The sequence below is a fragment of the Haliotis cracherodii genome, unplaced genomic scaffold (assembly GCF_022045235.1).
Source record: "Haliotis cracherodii isolate W230 unplaced genomic scaffold, xgHalCrac1.p SCAF_4, whole genome shotgun sequence".
NCBI lineage: Eukaryota > Metazoa > Mollusca > Gastropoda > Lepetellida > Haliotidae > Haliotis > Haliotis cracherodii.
The window spans coordinates 56,416,993-56,441,390 of record NW_027266297.1 but is presented as its reverse complement, the minus strand read 5'-3'; the positions used below and the strand labels follow the sequence as shown (position 1 = coordinate 56,441,390).

At 37.7% G+C, this 24,398-nt stretch overlaps 1 protein-coding gene and 1 pseudogene across 2 annotated transcripts in view; both read right to left on the bottom strand.

Annotated features, from left to right (window-relative positions):
* Positions 1 to 1,238: 1,238 nt before the first annotated feature.
* On the bottom strand, positions 1,239 to 5,265 carry LOC139479507 (multiple epidermal growth factor-like domains protein 11; annotated as a pseudogene).
* Positions 5,266 to 8,699: 3,434 nt separating this feature from the next.
* The window catches only part of LOC139478686 (multiple epidermal growth factor-like domains protein 10), a 33,276-nt gene continuing 17,577 nt past the window's right edge, over positions 8,700 to 24,398 (bottom strand). For both annotated transcript variants that reach the window (XM_071261264.1, XM_071261265.1), the window contains exons 9-13: positions 16,928 to 17,080; positions 16,521 to 16,667; positions 10,755 to 10,892; positions 10,449 to 10,548; positions 8,700 to 10,317 (exon numbers count right to left, since the gene is read on the bottom strand). In XM_071261264.1, coding sequence (XP_071117365.1) covers positions 10,119 to 10,317; positions 10,449 to 10,548; positions 10,755 to 10,892; positions 16,521 to 16,667; positions 16,928 to 17,080 — 737 coding nt within the window. In that variant the 3' untranslated portion in view covers positions 8,700 to 10,118. The remainder of the gene's footprint in view (positions 10,318 to 10,448; positions 10,549 to 10,754; positions 10,893 to 16,520; positions 16,668 to 16,927; positions 17,081 to 24,398) is intronic.

Below are 24,398 nucleotides of genomic sequence, written 5' to 3'. Positions count from 1 at the left end.
CTATATTGTTGTGGACATTTTACACATCGTGTTGCTTCTGAATATCAGGGTACAATGTGTGAAGCCCATTTCTGGTGTCCCCCGCCGTGATATTGATGGAATATTGCTAAAAGCGGCGTAAAACCATACTCACTCACTCACTCACTCACTCACTCACTCTGAACATGAAATATGAATATCGTACCAATATTTGAGTTTTGTTTTGTTGAAACTTTCATTAAAGAGGTGGTATAGAAATGAAACCGAATAATTTTTGAAAGCTTAATCTTAACGACTCAAGACCCCACATATCCATTCCTATTTTTGGTTTGTCAGATGTTCATGCAGAAAGGTACTACTTGCAAGATTTAAGAAACGGATACGTACATTCTCACACAGAGACAGTGCCATACTCGTTTGAATGTAAGATCACATGCATATTTAAAACTCTAGTTTCGTAGTTTTTCTTTCATATTATGTTTAACCATTAACAGCAACCCGCCATGAGGATGTTATGTCCACGTACCAGACCCACACGGACACTAAAGTCAGGGTTACCACCCATCCACATCCTGTGTTGGGAGGGAAAATCTGCAACATTAATGTGTGGATCAATCTACTGATGTGTATATTGTAAGTTGACGGAAACTGACCTAAGTCCATGTTGTTCAAGATACTGACATTGTCATTTGTGATTAGTACGTCATGTAACTACTGACCATCATTTGGTTCATTTGTAAGCATCTGCATGTGTAAGTATATTTCGATATTGATTGGATAAGGCACTCGTGCGTTAAGGATTAGAATGTACAAAGTAGCTTACTGAATCATGCGGGAAATGTTCCCATCTCGCTGTTATGAGATGTAGTTCATGAAAATGATACAGGAAGACGAAAGAGATGCAATGTTGTTTGACATGATAAAATCGCAGCACCATTGCAGATGTTTATATAAAAGGTGACTTCATTCTTTGACAATGTTTGTATATTGTCAGAAGAACTCAAATGTAAACCATAGCGACACATACAAATTCAATCAGCCAATCACAAGCTGACCAGCCGCTCCAATTTAATGGGGAACGAAGGATGTGACATAACGACTTTTAGTCAGATATCTCGTTCCGCCTCAGACGTTCACTTCATGTGCAGTCAGGACAAAAGATATGAAACTTGCTACTCCATACAAAATAGGTGAGGGTAAAATTTGCAAAACAGTGACAGAAGGATATGTTCTCCGCGGACCGACCTGTAGAGTCCATGCTACTTGTTGCTGTAGCTGTTGGTAAAGCTGTCAACATTCATGCTCTTGTTGCCAGACACAATGGTGCTGTTCCTACAGGAAAATATAGAACCATAAATCAAGATATAGGATATTAGAATTGTCTTCATGATCAGATAGTTCTTTTTAGGAATACATTTGGTAGATGATCATGAGTGGTTATGCTTTTAAATAGCTCTATCCAAGTTAACAATGTTTTCCCTTAAAATCACATAATTCTAGTTACAACCATGAAATATGTTTCTTGTGCTGCACCTTCATTTCAGGTTTTGGCCTCGGTTGACTCACAATAAACAGTAGAAGCAATAAAAAACTCTAATTGGAGTATCAACTCAATACTTGCATAAGTAAAGAAATAAACGACAAAGCGCAGAACAAATCTGAGAATGTAGCAACAAGCAAGCATTTTTAGATTATTTTGTTTAACATTTTTGCTACATACCCAAATCCGTATCCTCTTTAGGGCGCCTCCGTAATATGTTATCACTGTACAGTCATCTACATTCCACCTACTGGAGTCTGTATCCTATTCTTCCTCTAGATCCGCCCCCTCATCACTGATAAATACCCAGGGACATCCACCAACCCCTCCCCTCGGGCCTGGTCAAGCATGGATTTATGTGTCAGCGCTGAAAGAGTATATACATATCTGAACATCTGTACATGAACGTTCTATACCGATGCTGCAAAAATCAAGGAAAATGGACGTGAAACTACGTACCTGTATTTCCAACACTGAAAGAGGACATGAAAATACAGGTATGGTGATGAAGGTCCTACAGAAGCACTGTTGAAGGTTATTTACAAGTGAAAGAAAATCATGATTGTTGTATTTTATGCCATAAGTTATGATTTTAAGGATTTTTTCTGCTAACTGGTACTGTTATTGCAATTTCGAAAGAGAAAATGCGACTCCGCCCACTATCTTAATAAAGAAATTTGTAAACCCTCCAGTTGACTGATATCCTATTTCCGATTTTGGAAACACATTCCTCATGTAGTGCACCTTTGAATATAAAAGTCTCTTGTTGTGAGTGAGTGAGTATTGTTGTCCACCTCTTTTAGCAATATTCCAGCAATATCACGGCGGGGGACACCAGAAATGGGCTTCACACATTGTACCCATGTCGGGAATCGAACCCGGGTCTTCGGCGTGACGAGCGAACGCTTTAACCACTAGGCTACCCGACCGCACAAGTCTCTTGTAACATTAATAAGAAAATTAATTATAGAAGTCGTTGTCAAAATACACCTTCCAGGTTGCGGCAGACATAACATCCCACCAATCAGCAACAGCATTACGACCATTACTAATGCTCGCCCAATGACGCCACTTGTAACAGGAGACACTGGATTAGATACACTTTCACATCAGTCTAGTACTTAACATTTATTGTGAATGGATGTAAAGTCTGTATGTGCCATATACTTTGATATCATGGAATATAAAACGTTTGTTTTTGCTTGACTTCAGTCATGATATATGTCAACGTGTTAATGCGTATCTAAAATCCTTACTGTATATGAGAAAACCTCTGACATCCACATCACATCGGTCACTGGCGAAGCCTTCCAGGCATTCTCCTGTACAGTGTCTATCACCAGCATTGCACGTGACGTCAAAGTGACCACAACGAGAACAGTCAGGCCCAAACCTTAAGGATCCGGGTTTTCGTTCTGAAGGTTGGCAGTTCAGGTTTTAAGTGATACAATGGAATCTATGCGATCATGTAAACTGAACATGTTTCAGTTATGACGCATCGTAGTAATTATTGTTGTATTATCTTTGGGTGCCAATCTCAAAGTCTACATATGTCACTCTGTGCAACACATTCTCCCGTTATAGCCAAATGGGTTTCTCCTGCTTCGATGATGTTCTCTTCTGCTTTGGTTACATTTAGTTTTGCATGACTTGGCAGATGGACAGTTGTCAACAGAGAACGTTTATCTGCAGAACATTCATGCATTGATCTCGTGGTTCCCATGCGGTGTTATTTTTCTGTATCGTTATGTTTGGATTACGCATTTTGGTTGATGTGTTCCAAATGTACTGCTGTCTTTCATTTGACATAGAGTGCATGTGTCGTGCTTTTCTTTTTTTAGAAGTATATTTCAAATGAGAGTATAATTCAAATTACATTCAGTACAGTTTGCTACGATCCATCCTTCCCGACAGGCCCCTGTCACAGAATGGTGCAGTTTCACATTGACGTGAATCACAATAGTTGTTGCAGTGAGAACCGTGGAAACACAAAAAAGTGGGAGAATCACCATACATACGATTATATAAACGTTATACAAGAACAACACAACAGGCTTTAATTAATATTCAAGCAAAGAGGATTCACAAAGAGAGACAATAACAATGCAATTGAACTATGTAATATTAATCTCCACTGAATTAACATATAACATTCAATTGGTACAAGACATTTCATATTTTATGCCCTTGCCCACAAGTAGCAACATGTGATCTATTGAAAACAAGAATATTTTTTAACTTGCTGTTCTCATTGCCAGTCTATTATAACTTAATATATTAAAAATTTGCCTCGATACAATTAGTATATAACGTTACATATATTATGCCATTTGGAAAAACGCTATATAACAACTATTGAAACAAATACATTCTTAAACTAATTCTCATTTATCCTGCGGTCAGCATTCTGACAGCGTTTCCGGCATCAATCTCTGCAGAACCCAGTGACATCACACACTGGTGATGGTGTTTTACAGTTGCGGGAACTGGAGAACTGGGACATCCTGGTCCATACCTTCCAGGAGGGCAGTTGACAGGCACTGTACAAAATAAAACAACTAAATGCTGCTCGCTTCCCTTGTTACCATTTGAGAATCATTATAATCACTACGGTCCAAATACAAGCCATTACACATTATTATGATGACAATTTTGATAAAACAATGACGTCATATCATTGCAATGATATGTCGTTTCAGTTTATAAACTTCAAAACCGATCTGGAATGTTCACGACCTTTCACGCACACCCGTTATGATCACTACTTGATAGTGATTCACTGACACATGCAAATCATACAATAACAATTTCATTTATATGTAGCGATCTATGATCTTAGGACGTCACATCATGTATCCCGTTACTGGTCACGTTATTTCGCTGTACTTTGTTTGTTCGCTACCTCTATCGGGAATCGAAACTTTTGGCTTTTTACCTATCAGTGATTGCTTTTGCTGCTGGCGAAACTAGACGCCAACCGCGACTACTGCTGACAACTCCAGTTGCCCATTTAACTATGTTTTCTTCAAGTACTTTAACCAAATATATTCTTCACTTTTTCATTCTGTCTGTCTGGTCAACATGTTTTGAAATCGGTTCCGGGAATGGTATGTTTAAAATATATAAACTCATGTGCAATGTCACAGGTACAATCTCACCCGTAAAACTACTTCTACAGACAGGCAGATATATAGTGTCTTCGCTTTTATAGTCCTCATATATTTAAACCCATCTCAAACTCCTTTCCAACCTTCAGATGCTTTGATGTAAGTGCTCAGACGTCGGTCTAGTCTATGGCTGAGTAGTAAAACTAGTTGTGAGTGAGTGAGTGAGTTGGGTTTAACGCCGCTTTTAACAGTATCCCAGTTATATCACGGCGTGTCAGCTTAATGTGGGAGGAAAGCTCGAAGTGATGCAGGTTTCAGACGTTTACCACTTCGGTGAAACCCACGAGCACGGGTACGGTGCTGACAAACCTAGAAACATAATCGGGGTGAACCGGGATTCGAACCCACAACCATAGGTTTCTGGCGTGCCCGAAGGACGCAACTCTGCACAGTGAATCGCGGCGCCTTAGACGACTAGGCCACCCGTGCCCCCAAAACCAGTTGTGAAGCACTTGAGAAACAGAAGTTTGTCTCACAGGGCACGAAACTAATTATTTTGATGTAGTTATAGTTTGTTGGGGTGTATATATGCAATACTGTGGCGTATCGTTTGAACTCAAAATCTAATCCCAATGACATTTTATATGGTGCATGAACATCCCATGATACACGGGCACACAGAAGACATAGTGTGTGTGCCTCTAGGGAAAATCACAATCTCCAATGCAATTGAGCTGAGCGCGCACTTTTAAAATGCCTTCGAGGCAGTATCTCAATCAACAGACGAAACGTCGAATTGTGGATACGGAGGGGAACCTCAATATTCAAAGTTCCTCGAATGTTACACAATGTTTACATACGAATCAAGTTTTGCCTCCGATGTTTACTGTTTACTCCGGAGATATAAGGCCTTTACAACGCGACTGGTGAGAACTGGAGTATTGCCCTTATGGAGGAGAACATCACTTCGAAATGTGTTGCGACGCTTCTCTTTAATAAACACGAACAATACTAATAATATACTCAACAACAAAACTTCCTGTGCTACAGAAAAGCATGCATTCCATGCAAAAGTTGACTTTTATGCAAGCTCCATGCCTTTCACTACCCAAGAATGGGTACAAAAACATGTGCGTTAACGAGATTATATATGCAGTGTTCAGCATCGTGCTGACAACAAAATTACGCAATTATTCAACATAACGAAATGACACGCCTGTCCAAAAATGAGCGTCTGCGAGCCATTGGTATGCTTGAAGCAGGATCGAGTCAACGTGATGTTGCAAGACAATTTATCGTCCTCAGAAACACAATTTGGTGTTTATGGCAACGTTGGCAACAGACGAATGCAGTCAGAGACCATCCTCGGAGTGGCAGGCCACGCGTAACCAATAATCGACAAGACAACTGGATTTGAACAACACACCTACGAAATCGATTCCAACCAGCAACAGTGACTGCAAGAAGCATCCCTGGCTTTCGACGAATATCTTCACAAACCGTACGTCGCCGCCTCAGATGTGCAGGGATTGTCGCCAGAAGACCCTCCAGACATCCCACTTTGACAGGAAACCATCGTCAAGCACAATTACACGGGACGGCCATGCAGTGGGGACAAGTTCTATTCACTGACGAGTCTCGTTTTCACCTCAGCCACAGCGATGGACGGATTCGAGTGTACCGACGTCGAGGTGAACGTTACGTCAATCATTGTGTCATGGAAGAAGATCGTTTCGGGGGCGGCAGCGTTATGGTATGGGGTGGGATTACAGCAAGACCGAGGACCCGTTTGATGTAGGTAGAAGAAAATCTAAATGGACAGCGCTACCGCGACGAGATCATCGGCCCTGTTGTTCTGCTTTTTTTTTGTCGTCATGGCCCAGGCATTACCTTACAACGCCCGGCCTCATATTGCTCGACTTGTTCAGGATTCTCTTCAACAAAACAACGTGAATGTCATCCCCTGGCCGGCTCGCTCCCCTGATCTCTCACCAATCGAGCACATGTTGGATGAGATGCATCGGCGCCTTCGACGTCAACCACGTGTTCCACAGACACTCCAGGAACTTCGAAACATGCTCCAGCAGATATGGACAGATATCCCACAGGACTTTGTGCGACGCCTGGTCCATTCCATGAGACGAAGATGTGTTGCTTGCATCGCAACCAGAGGTGGACAAACCAGCTATTGTTTTGTAAATTGACATTTTGGCATGTTCATGTTTTTTTTATGAAATCACAGATCTTCTGAAGTCAGTATGGCAAATTTAACCATATGAACACTTACGGGAGTCTTTTATCTGTTGCAAACCGAACTTGTTTCAGATTTGGTAAAAAACATAATTTTGCATTAAATCTTATTCAATGTCACAGGATTTTTTGTTGTTCAATATAAGTTCGATAAATATTTATCATTCATAGTTGTTCCCGGTGTGAATAATTGATATGTGTATATTATGCCTTTGCTGTCCCAAAACAAGACGGGATATGGTGGAGTATGAATGGTTAGATCCTTGGGTATGAAGTACGAGATTCCGGGGGTATGGGTGACTGGAAGCCTTGAATGATTGGAATCCTGGGGCATAGCTTGATATGATCTCGTAGCTTGTAACTCATTACATGTAGTCAGTGAGTCAGTCAGTCAGTCAGTCATTCACTTGGATAGTATTTCAGATACTGTTATTTCAGTAATCGTTTTTGTTCCATAAAATATTTGCGAGTGTCTAATAATAGCCTTAACTGCGTTTGGAAAGGTTTTACACAAACCGTTATATCACTGCATATCGGCTCGATGTGAGAGGAAAGACGAAGTGACGCATGTCCAAGACGTTTACCACAGTGGTGAAACCAACCAGCACCCACAAAAATATGGATTCGAACCCACGGTTCTGGTTTCTGGTAGGCCTAAACACTGCAAAGCGAATAGCAGTGCTTCAGACGTCTTGGTCAATGTATAATCAATGTATAATAACTGTTGATGGGTGAGTAAACATGGACGTTCCTTTGGAAGCCCATCAGTGTATTATTGCAAAGTGGTTACATGTTGTTGTTGAATATCATCAGGTGCTGACTGCATTTTTTGTTGGGTGGGTTTCTTGAAGCCTATTTGAAGTGTCAGACACCCAATACATCTCCCTTTGATACTTCCTGCTGCTGATTGGCGCGCCTCTACTTGTTAACCACTTGTAAATGTATCTAGAGTTCGGGTTATCAGAAGGTCCTCAAAATTCCACACTCAAAAGCATGCATATAAATAATAAATGGAAACCAAATGCACGATTACAATCACACGTTGTTTACATACATTACTCATCATTATTGCTTCAGCTGTTTTACTAAACGACGCATTGCTATTATCGCAACGATATGTTAATGGTATAATCGAGATTATTAATTGCCCTTGAATATGTACTCTGTGTTGCGTAAGAGGTGACTAACGGGATCGAGTGGTCAGGCTCGGTGACTTGGTTTGATGCTTGTCTTCCTATCCCGCTTGCGTGGATCGATGCTCATGATATCAATAATTGGAGTGTCTGGTCCATACTCAATTATTTACGGACCGCTGTCGTAAAGCTGTAATATTTCTGAGTGCGGCATTAAAAAACAAACAAAATCCTCAATTATAGCATACGTTTGCGTGCTTATAAATATAACTCACTTTTTCCATTTCATTTTATTCAAAGTTGTTTATCAGGTACACTTGTCTTCAACATAACAAGAACAAAGTAATTATAACATGAAACATATTGAGAATAAATATAATAATCGTTCTGGACAAAACAAGCCAATTTGTCGAGACACCCGTGCTCGAGATGAAAGTTAAAAAAGGAAGTAAGCTTCATTTCTTTCATCGACTTTGCATTGGTCAGTATTATTTCATTATTGCGAATGAATTAAGGATGCAATAAACTTTGAAAATCCGTTTTGAACGGCATATCACTTCAATCATATTTTATTCACAAGCCGCAGTTTGACTTGGAATTCAACTTGCGTGACACAACTTATATATATATATATATATATATACATTTTAACAGTGGAAATGAAGTAAGTTGATGGTAATCATTTTCACACAAACAGAACATGAGAAAAGTCGATCAAGATATCCAAATATCACATTAATCTTTTTAGTATTCAATATGATCAGTTGTACTGCTTTCTTACGTCGTCCATTGTCCTGTCATGTAATACATACAATGTCAAACAAAAGACGCACATCTAGCTTACATATTTTACATACTTCTTAATTAAAATTGAATCTGTCGAGAAAGATATGTGCAAAGTCTGTAATGATCTTTGAAAACACATAACAATTAAATGATTTTCATCTTGTGGCTGTGTAACACGTCAAACTCAGTATTTGTTTTTCACACTGTCCCCTCGTAATCGTATGATATGATAAGAGTTACTGGAGTAAGTGTTTTATAAAGACAATACTTTAACTTCTTGCTGAAAAAAAATCACCATTTCTCAGATTTGATCATTTTCATATACTTTGTTCTGGATGACATATAGTGACTTCTTCTTCTCTTTCTCTCCCTGGTAACATCAGTCAGTTCAGTATAGTCTTGATCATGCAAGCCAAAATAAGGTATACTTGTCCTCAGCATAACAATAAAAAAGTAACATGAAACATATTGAAAATTGTATAACCATTCGAATATTGCTAGACAAATAAAACAAGCCAAATACTCGAGAGATTCGGGTGTGTGGGAGAGAGGAAAGTTATTACAGGAAGTAAGCATTAAATTAAATAAATTCGTTTTGAAAGGAATGTAACCACAACCATATTATATTGTCAAACCGCAATTAGAATTGGAATGCATCTTGGGTGATACAACTGATTTACATACAAATACACTTTCAAAATTGAATAAACGAAAGATGTGAAACGAAGGTAAAACATATTCACACTAACAGAACAGAAGAAAAGTCCATGAATAGAAATAGAAATAGCTAAATATCACATAAATGATGTTGTATTCAAAGTGATCAGTTGTGATGTTTTCATATGTTGCTCATTCTTCTGTCATGTAATACATACAATGTCACAAAAAGACGCCCACTGGGTCATCTGAACGTAAGATCTTAGAACAGAATACCTTCTATGTTTAAACACAAATTTTCCACAAAGGTTAAACAAGAATAATATACATGTATGTTTTCCTGTAGATGTACTATGGAAAAGCTGGTTAAAACTGTATACCCATTATGTGTCAACAATGTAAAGCTGAATCTGTGGAGCAAGATAGATAGAAGATCTGTAATTATTTGTGATAACATATAAAAAAAGCAGTTATTTTCATTTTGTGTCTGTATAACACGTCAATCTTAGTAAGAAAGTACCTTAGTACTTTGTTTTCTATTGTAAACACACATATCGCTGTTTTTCGATACACATTAGCAATCCAGAAGTCACGTATACAGATGTTGCACTATGCGTGATATGATACGTACCCTATATTACAGATAGAAGTGATCCGAGACTATTCTTAGATTTGACTGTTTTCATATACTCTGTTCTGGATGATATCATACTGAGACTTCTCCTCTCTCTCCCTGGTGACGTCATTCAATTCAGAATAGTCTGAATCATTCACACCAGATATGTGCGCATGAGCAGAAATCTCTCCGGTGTACCCTGTATCCGTCTTGCTCGACTCTGTTCCATTTGGGGGTATCCATTTCAGTCTGAATCAGAGAATTATGGTAGAAGTGTGATGCATGTAGTCGCTTGTGTTTATCGTTGGATTTTACAAGGAAAGAAGACAATGTCAATACTATGTTATTTAACATTATACAAAAACTTTATGAAGAGTCACCTTCCAGCTTTCAGAAGACATATCATCACCCCACCAATCAGCAACAGCATAACAACCATTACCACTGCTCCGCCAATGACGCCGCTTGTAACAGGAGACACTGGATTAGATACATATTCATATTAGTCTGGTGTTTAACATTTATTATGAATAGATATATAAGGTACAGAATAATATAATATAAAATGCTAGACTTGCATAGGTCATAAAAGATTAATACACGGTTATAAGACAATAAATTGCATATTTTTCTCATTCTTAAACATGATGTCATTTGGGGGGAAAAGGACAAATAAAGATTGGAACCTCTGACATCCACATCACATCGGTCACCACTGAAGCCATCCAGACATTCTCCCGGGCATCTGCCATCGCCAACATTACACGTGACGCCACAGTATCCACAGCGAGAACAGTCAGGCCCAAAGGTTCCGGGTTTGCATTCTGAAGGTTGTCAGTTCAGGTATTCAGTAATGAAATGATATGATTTAGAAATTAATTGAAATATGTTCCATTTACGTCATATCATATTGATAGAAGAGCCCGCAGTTATAAACAGTGATAAACAGTGAGATGCATTGAATATTCTGTATCACTGACGGATACCTTAAGTAACATTCTAAATAGCATATTTCCCTTTGGTAAGTGTATCAATGAAATATGCTACGATGGTTTGAACGCCATTTTTAGTACTGTTGACTGTTTGTAGTTGATTTCAGTGTATGTGACCCACCATGAAATAAGCGACCACGGTGAGTGAAAAATTACATTTTGGCCTCTCATTATTTTTAAAAAAAATAATATCTAAGAAATACAAAAATATAATTTGCAAGATGCAATTCATATTCATTACAGAGATACATGACTTCAAACATTTGGACTCATTTTCTGTAAAGTCCCATTTTTTCAGGCTTCATGACCTGCCTGATCACATTAAGCTGACACCCTTATTGTTACGAAAAGAGCTCACAGCTTTGACATGTGTTAAATAAAAATAAACATGACGAAATGTAAGTATGATTGAATCAAAACCTTTTTAAACAGTTTACAATACAAAGTACTCAAAACCGTTTCACCAAATACGAAAATAGTGATATTGGCCAGGTTCTTATCATTTATATTTAATACTAATATATTTTATTATTTATAAAATACATTTCGATCGAGTTCAGTCTCAGAGTGAAAGCTATTACTCTATTTGCAATTTTGACAAAAGTCGGGTAAAGAAAAAATATTATAAGGAAGATTACTCTTGAAAGTATTTACATTCTTACCATAATATTTATATTCCCATCATATCCATTTATCATACATTCATGTCACGTGTTAATACTGTACATAATTTTGACAGTTAATTCTCCTAAAGTGGTTCTTAAAGAGTCATTCATAATATGGTAAACCTATCTCCCATATCGGCTATTTTATCAATGATTGCACAAACTGTATCAAATCAGAATAATATTCCAGTCACAGGAGAGTAAAGCTTTGGACGGTAGTTGCTTGTGAACATCTGAACATGCTTGGACAAACTGGATCTTGATATGGTTCATGATAGAGTTGCCGGAAATGATCATGAACATACCAACTACGCTCAAGGGAGAGTCCTTGTGGTCGGATAATGGTTGGCACCAATGATCATTTGAGTTTATAAATGTGTCTTGGCTGTAACCATTGTAAATCTCGTTTCATCACAGCAGGGGAATTTTGTACAGCACCACAACTGATGTATCTGAAGACATCCTGAAGTGTTGGTACTTGGTTATCCCTTGGACGGGTCGGTACAATCCCTTGAAAGCCTCCTTCCAGACAAATGAAGGTACGGCTGTGACACTTTCATCATCGCTGCACCTTTTGATACTTGGATGACGTCTTAAAGACATCTGCTGTGTTAGTCAATGAGGAAACACCTGGTCTTTGATACTTCTGCTTGAATAAGCCAAAATACCAGTCGGGACTAAATAGGGTGTGACCCACAAACAGAAAACTTTCGTCAATAGTTTGATTCCTTCTTGTCAGAATCATCCAGATCGAATACATCAATGAAAAGTTATTCTTATTTTGCCCAACACAAGTATCATAGTGCAGTTTGGTCGAATCTGAAAGCATGGCAAAGGTAACCAAATAGTGATAGTAGATTTGCTCAGGACAAGCTTCAGAGCAAACACCAGATAGAAAGCATTTCCTTTGCGGCTTTAAAATACATTGGCTTAACTTGCTGGGAATCACATGGATAACCACATGTCTGTGCATAACCAAAGGAATAGTGCATAATTCCCAGGAATGTGTTTGGAGTATTAATGGCTGCTTCATCTTTTTCATCTCCTGACAGAAATGTCATAAACTGTCTTGATTCTTCATACTGATCGCGACAGTACACCCTACACTCGTTTGCTTGTTCTGGATGCCTCTGATGAACATTGCTTCGAATGTTCAGATGTCATATCTTCAGAAAGATTAGCCCCTCTTATGACAAATGAATTGTTTTGTTTTGTTTTATTTTTGAATTACAGTGATGTGATGTGGACCATTTAACCACATGGAATTTAATGTTGACAGGTCTGCAGTTCTTTGATCCCGTGAAGATTCAATAAACAACATGTACACTCCAACCTTTGTGGACACTTGATAAAATTATCACCCTATAATTCCTCTGGTAACGCCTGCATGTCACTGTAGTTAGTGATAAAATCCACCACCCAACACTACTAGAAAAAGTATGTTTGGGAGTGCTGCTATTCCCATGACATGATATTTGGTTGGACACCAAAGTGGAATCTCTAGACGGACATGATATTTGTAAAAAGGTAGGAGGTTCCACCCAAAAGAACTTCATTGATGCTCTTTACCACCCAAAGACGATTAGGGGATGTCCTTTTATCTGAGTTGTCTCCCTTGTATTCACACTATTTTCCTGTAAATGGCTGAGCGTGAAGAGATCTACTTCTTTTGTCAGAGTAGACATATTATGCCTTGAACTTTTGTGAACTAATTAACATAACAGTTTCAAGTGTTATATGAATATTTGATATTGAAATTTGTTTCTTTGTTCAAAAACTTCAAATGAAATATTAAATGTTAAACAATTATTACCATTTTACACTCTTTGCTAGTTATCATCATAAATAAAACGAATTACCAGAAAGGAGAATGTAAAAATGAGGCCTATTCGGCTTATTATTTCAACATTTTTCAATTACTTTCAAAATATATTATATTACATAATCTGATCTACAATATACTTTTTAAAACAAAAAAACAAAGCAATGTGGTAGAAGTTTGATTATTATCACACAACTTGGTTCCATAAAATTTTTACTATTTGAAAAAAAGTATGAAACACTTTTTACATTATATTCATTATGAATAATGTTTTATAACATATCTACATTTCTTATAAATTAATAATTCAATATGGAAACGGTACTTATTTTTCAGCGGTTCGAATTTAATCCCGAGCATTTAAATTTTTTTGCTGCACCTCAAGAATATTTTCCAACATTTCCCTCGCCCACTTTCAACAAGTTTAACTGATAATTATGTGGCAGTTGATCGTAAACTGACGAAGTTGACTCGACATATTATTCACCGCCAGTACCGGAAGTGCCAACGGAAACCACTGCAATTTTGTGAAAATATTCTCGCGCCAAGTTACATTGACAATTTCATGTTACATCTTATAGCTAGCTCAAATGAATTAATAGCTTTTATTAGCAATGTCCTATAATGTGATTGAATTATATATTCATTCAATTATTGCCTCAGCGAAATCGGCGTGGGTCACATGATAGGATCGTGACAATCTGTGCGACAGAAAATTTGGAAATGTTGGTCTAGTTGTTTTATTTCCACTAACAACTGTCGTAGGGTTGATTTTACTTTCAGATCTAATCAAATTAATGTTAACGTAATAATTGCCTCAGTTTTAGATATAATGTTTGATACATTGAAAGTAGTCATGCTTGCTGATTTGTTTTAAAGTGATTGGATTTTTTACGTTACTCGAGAAAATATGGAAGATATTTCTGTACAGTCCCGCACCCATGGCGGTTATGGTGGAAGTAACCAAACGTCAACTGTCTTTCATTATGACGTCACAGCACAAATGTTTCCAAACACCCATAAAGTTCCTTTTTCTCCAAGAGGGTCACATATGATTATAATATTACTTATATATTAAGATAAATTTGCGTAAAATGTATCACTAATATTGTCATGCTATTACCAACTGTCATTGCTGAAAGACATTTGTATCAATTCAGCAATATTAATGCAGACAAATATAAGCATTCGTGCCACTCAAGTGACTGATTGTTTGTTTTTTACAGACGCACTTGACAATATTCCAACTAAATGACAGCAAATAAGCGAAGCTTGACCAGACAATCCAATGATTGACATCTTGAGCATCGATTCATGCAGTGTGGATACAATGACATGCAAGAAACCGAGCCTGACTAACAGAGTTATTTGCTCGCCTCTTAAAACAAGCGTAAGATGAGGGAACTAGTATTCTTAAACGGAATTCCCAAGGGTAGATGTGCCTCTACAACAAATATAAAGGTAATGTAAAACGGATGGTTTGCAGCAATTCATGCATGGATAGAAAACTACGCAGGGTTCCTGGAGTAACGTTTGGGTTTTAATATCTCCACTCTGACATACTTTCCAATAAAGGAAACGACATACGGTATATGGCACACTATCTGTGAAATCCGGGGTAAAATACGCCTTCAGCAACCCATGCTTACCGTAAAAGGCGACTATGCTTGTCGTAAGAGATGACTAAAGGGATCGGGTGGTCAGGCTCGCTTACTAGGTTGATGCATGTTATCGTATCCCAATTGCGTGGATCGATGCCCACGATCCCAATCACTGAATTGTCTGGTCCAGACTTGAGACTCGATTATGTACAGACGTCAAAGAGTCAAAACCACAAACAAACGAAATATGGCAAACACCATGCACTTCCAATATGAAAATAAGACAAGGAATATGAAAAAGGTCAAGATGATGGGAACTCAATATTGTGTGCGTCCACCACCTGACAATGCACGAAATGGATCATAGGTTGGGGAATGTTGAATGTTTTGTGCACGTGCATGATTTTCAGTGTACATGGCTGTGACGATTCTGTCGTTCACGTCAGTCCAACTCTTCCCATTGGAGTTCTAATGGGATTAAACCTGGTTCCATAAAAATGCAACCAAGCTTGTTATACCTTTATTTGAGATTTCCGCCTATAACATAACGCCAGTACCGCCAAATCTGTCTACCTCCCGAAAGCCATTTCGGTAAAAGCTCATGACTATGTGGTACACCCTGACTCTACATTCAATTTGATGCAGCAAAAGTAGTAACTGGTTGTTGAACCAAACAATTCTTCATCACTGGTTTGACCATAATCTTATTAACGTTGCTGTTGACTGTATTGTTCTATCACAACAACACCTCTGACAGGCCGTCTGGCAGTGAGACCTGCCTCACAAGGTGTTTACACACTATTTGATCTATCATCCTGACAATCCTGACGGCTCCTGTTGACTATGTTGCACACACTTGCCACAAATTATGTCGCTATCAAAAGGTCCAAGGCAGCCGTTGTCACAAGGGTCGGCCTGATCTGAGTCTGTTCTGTGACCATGCTATTTGTGCAATCACGAACCCGGGACAAATTTTCACATTACAACCAACTACGATTCTCCTTACAGTTCTTCTTCGAATCTGTAAGTCTTTGTATGACATCGCATTTGGACAGTTGCCAACATACAAACGAGAACCCACGCCTTTTATGATCTTATTCATGTTTCACGTGCACAATAGGCACATGCATTGATCTCGTGGTACTCATGTTGTGTTACTTTTCTGCATTGTTATATTTTGGTTCTAAATTTCGTTATTGCCCTGTCCAGTTATTAACATGGACATTATTTGTGAAATAGCAAATGGTATCATTTTGTGAATACATAATTATCATCTATGTACTAATAACTTTCATATATTATCCATTAATATCACCTGTGCACTTTTTTCTTAGTACATTACAAATAAAACTCAGGGTTAAGGAAACATTACTTTCAGTACAGTCTGCTCCGACCCATCCTTCTCGACATCCTGCGGTGCAGGTTCCTGTCACGTGATCACAGCCGGTCTGTGCAGTTTCACATTGACGTGAATCACAAGACTTGCTGCAGTTAGAACCGTACTTCCCGCTCGAGCATGCTTAAAGATCAGGAAATTGGACAATCAGCACACATTTATCTGTGTTTCCTGGGTTAAATAGGAAAGCAAAAATGCTTTAAAAGAGGGAGAAATGCGTTATGAATTGTATGTCATTTGCTGAGTGATTATTTCGCCGTTGAACTATTCAATATTTACCTCATAATCAATTCAAATCAATTGGATTATATTAGCATTTTATTTAATTGAACAAACTGGAAATATTTGTACAACTGAAAAACCCCCATTAGATTAATTCTCACGTGTCCTGCAGTCAACATTCTGCCAGCCATCCCGGCATCCATTTGGACATGTTCCAGTGACGTCACACACAAGTGATTGTGTTTTACAGTTGCGGGAACTGCAGACCTGACTGCATCCTGGTCCGTACCTTCCATCAGAGCAGTTTACAAGCACTGCATCAAAGAACTTCGTTTTACCATTTGAGAATTGTAGTGAGTGAGTGAGTATGGTTTTACGCCGCTTTTAGCAATATTCCAGCAATATCACGGCGGGGGACACCAGAAATGGGCTTCACACATTGTACCTATGTCGGGAATCGAACCATGGTCTTCTGCGTTTTGAGAATAATAAGTATTATTGCAACAGCCCTATGGTGAATTCTGCAATACAACTAACAATCCAAACAGCTGCCAGAAACAATATCACAATAAATATTTTTTAAAATGAATCTGACGAGGTTGTGAAGCATTGTTTGAAAGGAAAATACACGTTCACAGCATTAATCGATAACTTCTATATACAGTACGTGTTTAATTTGTTCACTGAAAATATTTGTTGTAAAGAGAATAATTATTTATTTACCAATAAGAAACATATATAACTAAGTTGTTTTCCCACCACCCTTACAGTGTTACAATGTACACAGCCCGGCCTCTGATCATGATAAATCTGCATATTGTATTTTAGTATATACCACGAATTTCATCGATGTAGGAACGTGACGATTAAATATTCTTTGGGGTTCCTGGAAGTTTTCGAAAAATATCTATGCCGAAGATTAACTCAAAAAATATTTTTTTGCCTGAAAATGTTAAAAACGTCCTTTCAGGAAAACAGGCACTGACAGAAAATACCGAATGTAAAATGCCAGCACAAGTTTTGCATGACAGAAGAGTATTTTATCCCATATGCGGTAGAATCTGGAACACAGCGTTTACATGTACCAAAGCACCGAAACCTGCCACGTCAATTAGCTATTTTCATAATCAGGTGAAAAATCAATTGTTTGATTGATTCGTCTTGATGAATAACAAGACTATTGTTTAATATTGCAATACGAAATATTACGGTTGGGGCCACGGGTGGCCCAGTTCTCTAAGCCACCGCAATTCGTTGAGCAGAGTTGCGTCTCCTGGGAAGGCCAGAAACGTATGTTACGTAATTCGAAACGGGTTCACTCTGATTATGTTTCTGGGGTTGTCGTCACTGTATGGCTGAAATAATGCCGATGAAACGGTAAATTTTATCTCACTCACTCACTTTGGGTTTGTGAACACCATACCCGTGCTGGTGGGTTTCATCAAAGTGGTTAAGTGCAAGACCTGCACCACTTCTGTCATACACCCTTTGTCAATTCTCTATCGCCTTGCTATAACTGAAATACTGTTCAGAGCGGTGAACTACATACCCACTACTTTCCCAGTGTTCTTGTAAATTGAGAACATATTTCACAATAATGTGATTGGGATGTCTATATATTAAGCATCAAAAACTCTTTATGGATGTATATGTGGATATCTGTAATTATTGTGAGTGAGTTCGAGCCCTGTGTCTTATAAATACAGACTATGCTTTGTTAACACATAAATACAGCAGTGGAAATTGAATGTATCACATAAATAACCGGCACTTCAGCAACACGAAGATCCCATTACAGATTTCACTTTATAATTAATTACGGTAGTAACCCACATATCTATGACGTCGATATCTAAAAGTACCATTCCCACCCAACTCTAGGCGGAAAGATGCGTCAAAATAAAACACATTTTCTATAATCAAGGGAATCTTTAAAAAGTATGGTGTCTATAGTTGTCTATGTTGTAGTAATGTTCGTGACCGTGGATAACTTGAAGGCAGCACGTCGTTGATCTAACTCTGGATGAGAGTGGTTTCCCTTTGTAAATGTGCCGTCGCCCGAGGTACACTTTGTCCAATACATTATTGTTGTTAAACCTCCAAGCTTCGCCTACATGTACGTTTCGTCTGGGTCACATTCATGTCGATGATTTTGTGTTTAGTTTATCATTGAAATATTCTTCAGTTCAATGCAAGTGGAAGAGCAAAATCATACGGCGGCAGTGTTTAAAGACATGAATTTTAATAAATACAATTCTTCTCAAATGATGATGTACACACGATAAGACGTATCAAATGTATGAAAAATATGAATTGCAATATTCTTAAATTGTACCATGTGAACTGCGTTCTGGAAATATTATTTATGGCAAAAACATTTTTACACGTAGGATATACTAAGCCTTTTTTTAAATCTCTTAAATAAAAGGTATCATGCTTCAAGAGGTCAATATCTCAATATCTCATATCTATATATACCTTTTATGACATACAGACGTCTTATCTACATGCCAAGTGTTGATAGGATGCCCGTCACAACTTAATTCTGTACAAAAGATTTCTGGTTTGTTGGTAAGTATGATAAGAACAGTTTCTATCCATTTTATAATTAGGTACAAGTCTAATCATCACCAAAATACAATGTCTTTATACGTTCAGGACCAATTCGTGTATAACTACACTATTGATTTGTGTGCATTCCTTTAACGAATATGTCATTTCGTACTGGAATCAAATGTTTCAAAACACATTAATTTCTCACTAAAACAGCATGCAGATCAAAGAAAATGCTACATGAAAAACGCCATGATATTCCCTGAACGACTGTCTGGAAAAAGAAAAAATAGTGCGTGGGTGAATAGGGTTTTGAGGCTACTATTGGCAACTTTCCAACAATACCATGGTGGTAAGACAGTATAACTGGGCTAGAAATGATGCATTTTGGGAATCGAGCCCGCCTGTATAGCGTGACTTGACAAAGCAATAACTTCAAGGTTACTCTAAGCCCCTGAGGAATATAGAACGCTCGTATTGATAGATCGCCAATACCTGGGATATACCGACTGTATTTGCAAACCGACATTGCATCAGGTTTTGTTAACTGCCTGTAATTGTATGTGGGGTAATACATCATTAAATGTCCCCACATGATCTGTCGTTGCAGTCCGCCCCCATCCATCCGACCCGACACCCACCCAGACACTGTCAACCGACTCGTTCACATGTTGCGGAAGATGTCTTACAATGTCGAGAGCTGCAGTCTCTGGCACAGTTAGGACCATAGAGTAATGTTTATCATTCGGATTTCCTTCATATAATTTCACTAGATAGATTAAGGTACCACTATATTCACTAAGACAAAAATAATAAATAAGTTGTTATTACCACCATCTTCCACATCCTACAATGTTCCCGATCTTGTCTCCTTATGCTGTATCAGCATATTGTATAATACTAACACAAAAACATGTTAAAAAATCGTCACGCAAAGTACATATTGACATCAATACATTCATATGGGATGTCATTTTTGTCTAACAAGCAGCAAACAACTGCCCTGATCCCTACATTAGCGCGTATGTATCTCGAAATCCAAGCTCGAGGCCGAGCTTCGTTTTCAGCGCATTATTCTACACGACAATGACGTGATTTTTCGTTATTCTGGGCGAATTGAAGCCGCGCAACAGGAAATGGTGTTGCGTAGCGGGATGAAGCGGGGTGAACTAGTACCTTGTACCAAGTGTCCAAATGTCCAAGCGAAAAGGTCGGTTTAACGTGGAGGAAATTCGATTACTTATGTCGGCGTTGAATAAAGAAATAGGATACGGACATCTGATATATCTTCTAGGGCATGATGCTTCTGTCCGTTATTTGACCCATTGTATTGACCTTTTTCGTCGTATATCGAAACGTGTATTTCAAAATAATTTGCTGATTTGTCATTCATCCTTTGTGGCCATTTGCTGATTCCCCAACAAAACTAGGATGAATATGTCCCCATAAGTTGTCGTTGTTTATGAGGTTGTTAAGGAAAATAAAGAAAGTTTCTATCCATTTCAGCTGTTAATTAATAATAATATGGTGGCATGACTGGTTATATGAATGAGGTAGGTCCTAGATATTTGTGTCTCTCCCCTCAGTGAAGGTTTTATCAGACGCAAAGAGGAAACATGATATTTAGTTGAAATTCTCCAAAAGATTTTATCTCGTAAAGAACTTAGGGTTTAAGGGTGCCAAAAACGCAATTTGGCCAATTTTGCATTTTTTTGCATTGATGAAATGCATGGGAGTAAGTGAATGAGTATTGTTTTAAGCCGCGTTTAGTCTTATTCCATCAATATCACGGTGGAAGACACTAGGTATGTGCTTCACACATTGAACCCATGTGGGGAATCGAACCAAGGTCGCCTGCGTGACGTCAGATGTATGGAACATTTTACATGTCCCTAAAGAATTAAAGGACTTTATGATTAACCTTTAGAAGTGATAAGGATGAAAATTCATAAATACACACACAAAAATGTTAACATAATCTTAACTTTGACACTCGAACATGTTGTTCACATCACAATACAATAGTAATTGAGTAAATTTGTAGCAATAGTTCTGATTTTGTGTCGATGTATCTACAAAAATGTATTGAAAGTAGGCAGCACTGATACTTTGTGAGCAAGCATTAACTGGTACCATCAACGAAAATGAAGGGGTATTCTCATCAACGTTACCAAACACACCTGTGCAGTCTGTTCCTGCCCATCCTGTTTGACATTCTGAACTAGAACACGCCCCCGTGTCAGAAGCACAGGACTCCACAGGGTTGAGGCAGTGGCGGGAGGAACAGTTCTCGTTACAGTTGTCTCCATAGAGTCCAGAGGCACACGTTAGAATAAATGTACAGTTCATGGAGTCAAATAGTTCTTTACATCACTAGTTTATTCACAACATTGTAAACAATTTTCCGTTCATGTTCTGGTTTAGCCAATTGTCATGATGGTTAAAATCTAGATTGTTCAATTCAAAGCTATCCGATAGTTTTTGTTAGGTTAGAATCTAGTGCGTTCACCCTGTCAAGTGAACATGACACAATATGGATCTGTACAGCTACCTCACGATGTGATATCATCCGCTGTCATTTTTGCAAAGTAATATAATTAAAAACGACCTGAGAAAAATAGGTACATCATATCTCGCCATTTCGTACTTATTACTAAATCACCATTCATCATTTCGTATACGTTTTTTAATCTAGATATCGGATAGTCACTCTCAGACATTGAGTACCAAAAATGCATATTTGTGATCAAAGGTAACTGTTCTGTATCTAATCACCAATGGTAAGTCTAAAACGTCGCCGATACCTCTAGAATTGTTTAGAATGTTTCAGGAACTTCGCCGAAACAAAGTTTTCGCTATATTGGAGAGTGTCGGAAACAAAATCACATTTCACGTATGCCGGTTATTAGAAGACTAGTCTATCGCGTATATTTCGAAATCAGTTACGTACACACCTGAAGTACGTATACATATAAGCACAAATTAATGGCCTCTGTCACTAACACAAATTGTCCAGATGAAATCAAGCAAAATAGATTCGTTGTGAAAACGAACTCCGTGGTCGAATAACTGTACTCGTTGGGAAATTCAGATATTACACTGTGTAGCATTCTTTCCTATTTGACACATTCATTGGTCTATTGGTTATTAGCATTTGCTAATTGTTTTTAAAACATGCATGGGAATAATTTGACAGAAACGGGTACCATAGTCTAAGTTAAAGCCAAATATTTAGGGTTTTCTGTTGTTGTAAAACATTTAGTGAAGTCATTTACAGTATGTTTTGACTGAACATTATCCGGTAATTCATTCCACATTCGCACTGTGTCGGGTAAAAATGATTTGTGGTTGTTAACTGTTCTAGCATTTACAATCTGTAGCTGTGAAGAAGTTCTTAAATTGTAACGTGCGCCCGCTGAGACATTAGGAGGAACAAGATTACATTGATATTCAGGGGCAAACTTGTCGACCATTTTGTAAAATGTTTTTAATTTATGAGATTGTCGTCATTTTGGATTAGGGTGTAAGGTTAGTTTCGGAGTATAGAGATTCGTGGTTGGTATCACGAGTAGCTCCACCGATTGTTCCCAGTGCTTCTAAAATTAGCCTTTCCAATACCAACGCTTGTTCTTGAGAACAGTTATCCCATACCTTGTCACAATAGTCGAATATTGGTAAACTAAATGATAAATATATATTCTGTAACGTTTTCTTCTGGAAAGGCGGTATTTGAAAGTTCAAAAGCAGTTGTTCATTGGGCTGACTTTATCTACTATATTATCTGTATGATTTGACCAGTTGCCATCTTGCTGTAAAATTAGCCCAAGGAGTTTACAATTGTGCGATGAGACCTCTGTTATTGGAGTACATGTACCTTTCATTTTAAGAACAGGATTTTGACTTGGATTAATTTTTCTTGAAAACATTATGGTTTCAGGTTTGTGTGGATGGGCGATATAGTTTAAATTTTGAGATTTCGAAACATTATTTTATTATTTTTTTATTGTTTTGTATGTACCTATAAAAACAGCAATGTTGAATTTTGGTAATACTTTTGACCGAGACTGGCCACAGCATGGAGCGTTTCTGGACAAATGGGTTTCCAGAATTAAAATAATGTTATGAAATCATATAATATATTTCATCTTTGGATTAACAATATAATGCTTATTGAATATAGTTGAAGTTGTAACTTTGTTATAATATGGAACATTTTTGTTTTCGCTGCAGCCAGGGGCCAAATGAGACAACAGCATTCCAGGAGATACACACTGAAATTGTAGGTGTATTGAGGAAAATATGAAATACACCAGGGGCTGTGAATGATGCAAACGTAAGTGCAGAAACTGTTGTTAAATACCATGAGCTACTAGATCAAGTACCTACAAATATATTAATCATTTTTTTGTTAGAATACTGATAAAACGTTATCTTAAATGGAATATTGTCTCTTCAGTTGGATGTATTCAATCAATAATTAAGAATGTTGTAAAAGTTTTCTAAAAATATTAAAATCTCCACAGGACTAAGTTTTGTAGTTCTTTGTTGACTGAATGTTGAAGACATACCATGGATTACCATGTCGGTCATTGGTATTGTGTTTTCTGCAGTACATGCCTGAAGGATGTACAGTCCCTGACTATTTGTGCTAATCATTAGGTATCTTGTTAACAGTGACTGGGTGTTGTACGTTTTGAACATTGGCAGCAAAACACTGAGCTTTTCCAACACCCTGGTTCGTTTTCAAAACATTTTGAAAACATTATAACCAAATGTTCAAAGAAAATGTTTTTAAAACGTTTCTGACACCATACAAAATAACATGAATAAAACGTTTTCAAAAGCATTTCTGCAATATTTTACCAACAAAAATAATTTTTGAAACCATTTTACCAAATGTTTCCAGAAAATGTTTCTAAAACCATTCAAAATCACGTGAAGAAAACACTTGTTTAAACATTTCCGGAACGTTTCGTAAAATGTTTTAGGGATGTTTTTATAACATTTTGTGTTAGCTGGGCTAATTGGTTACCCATGATCTATAAAGATTTCGAGAAAGGGCGCATGTTAATTAAATAC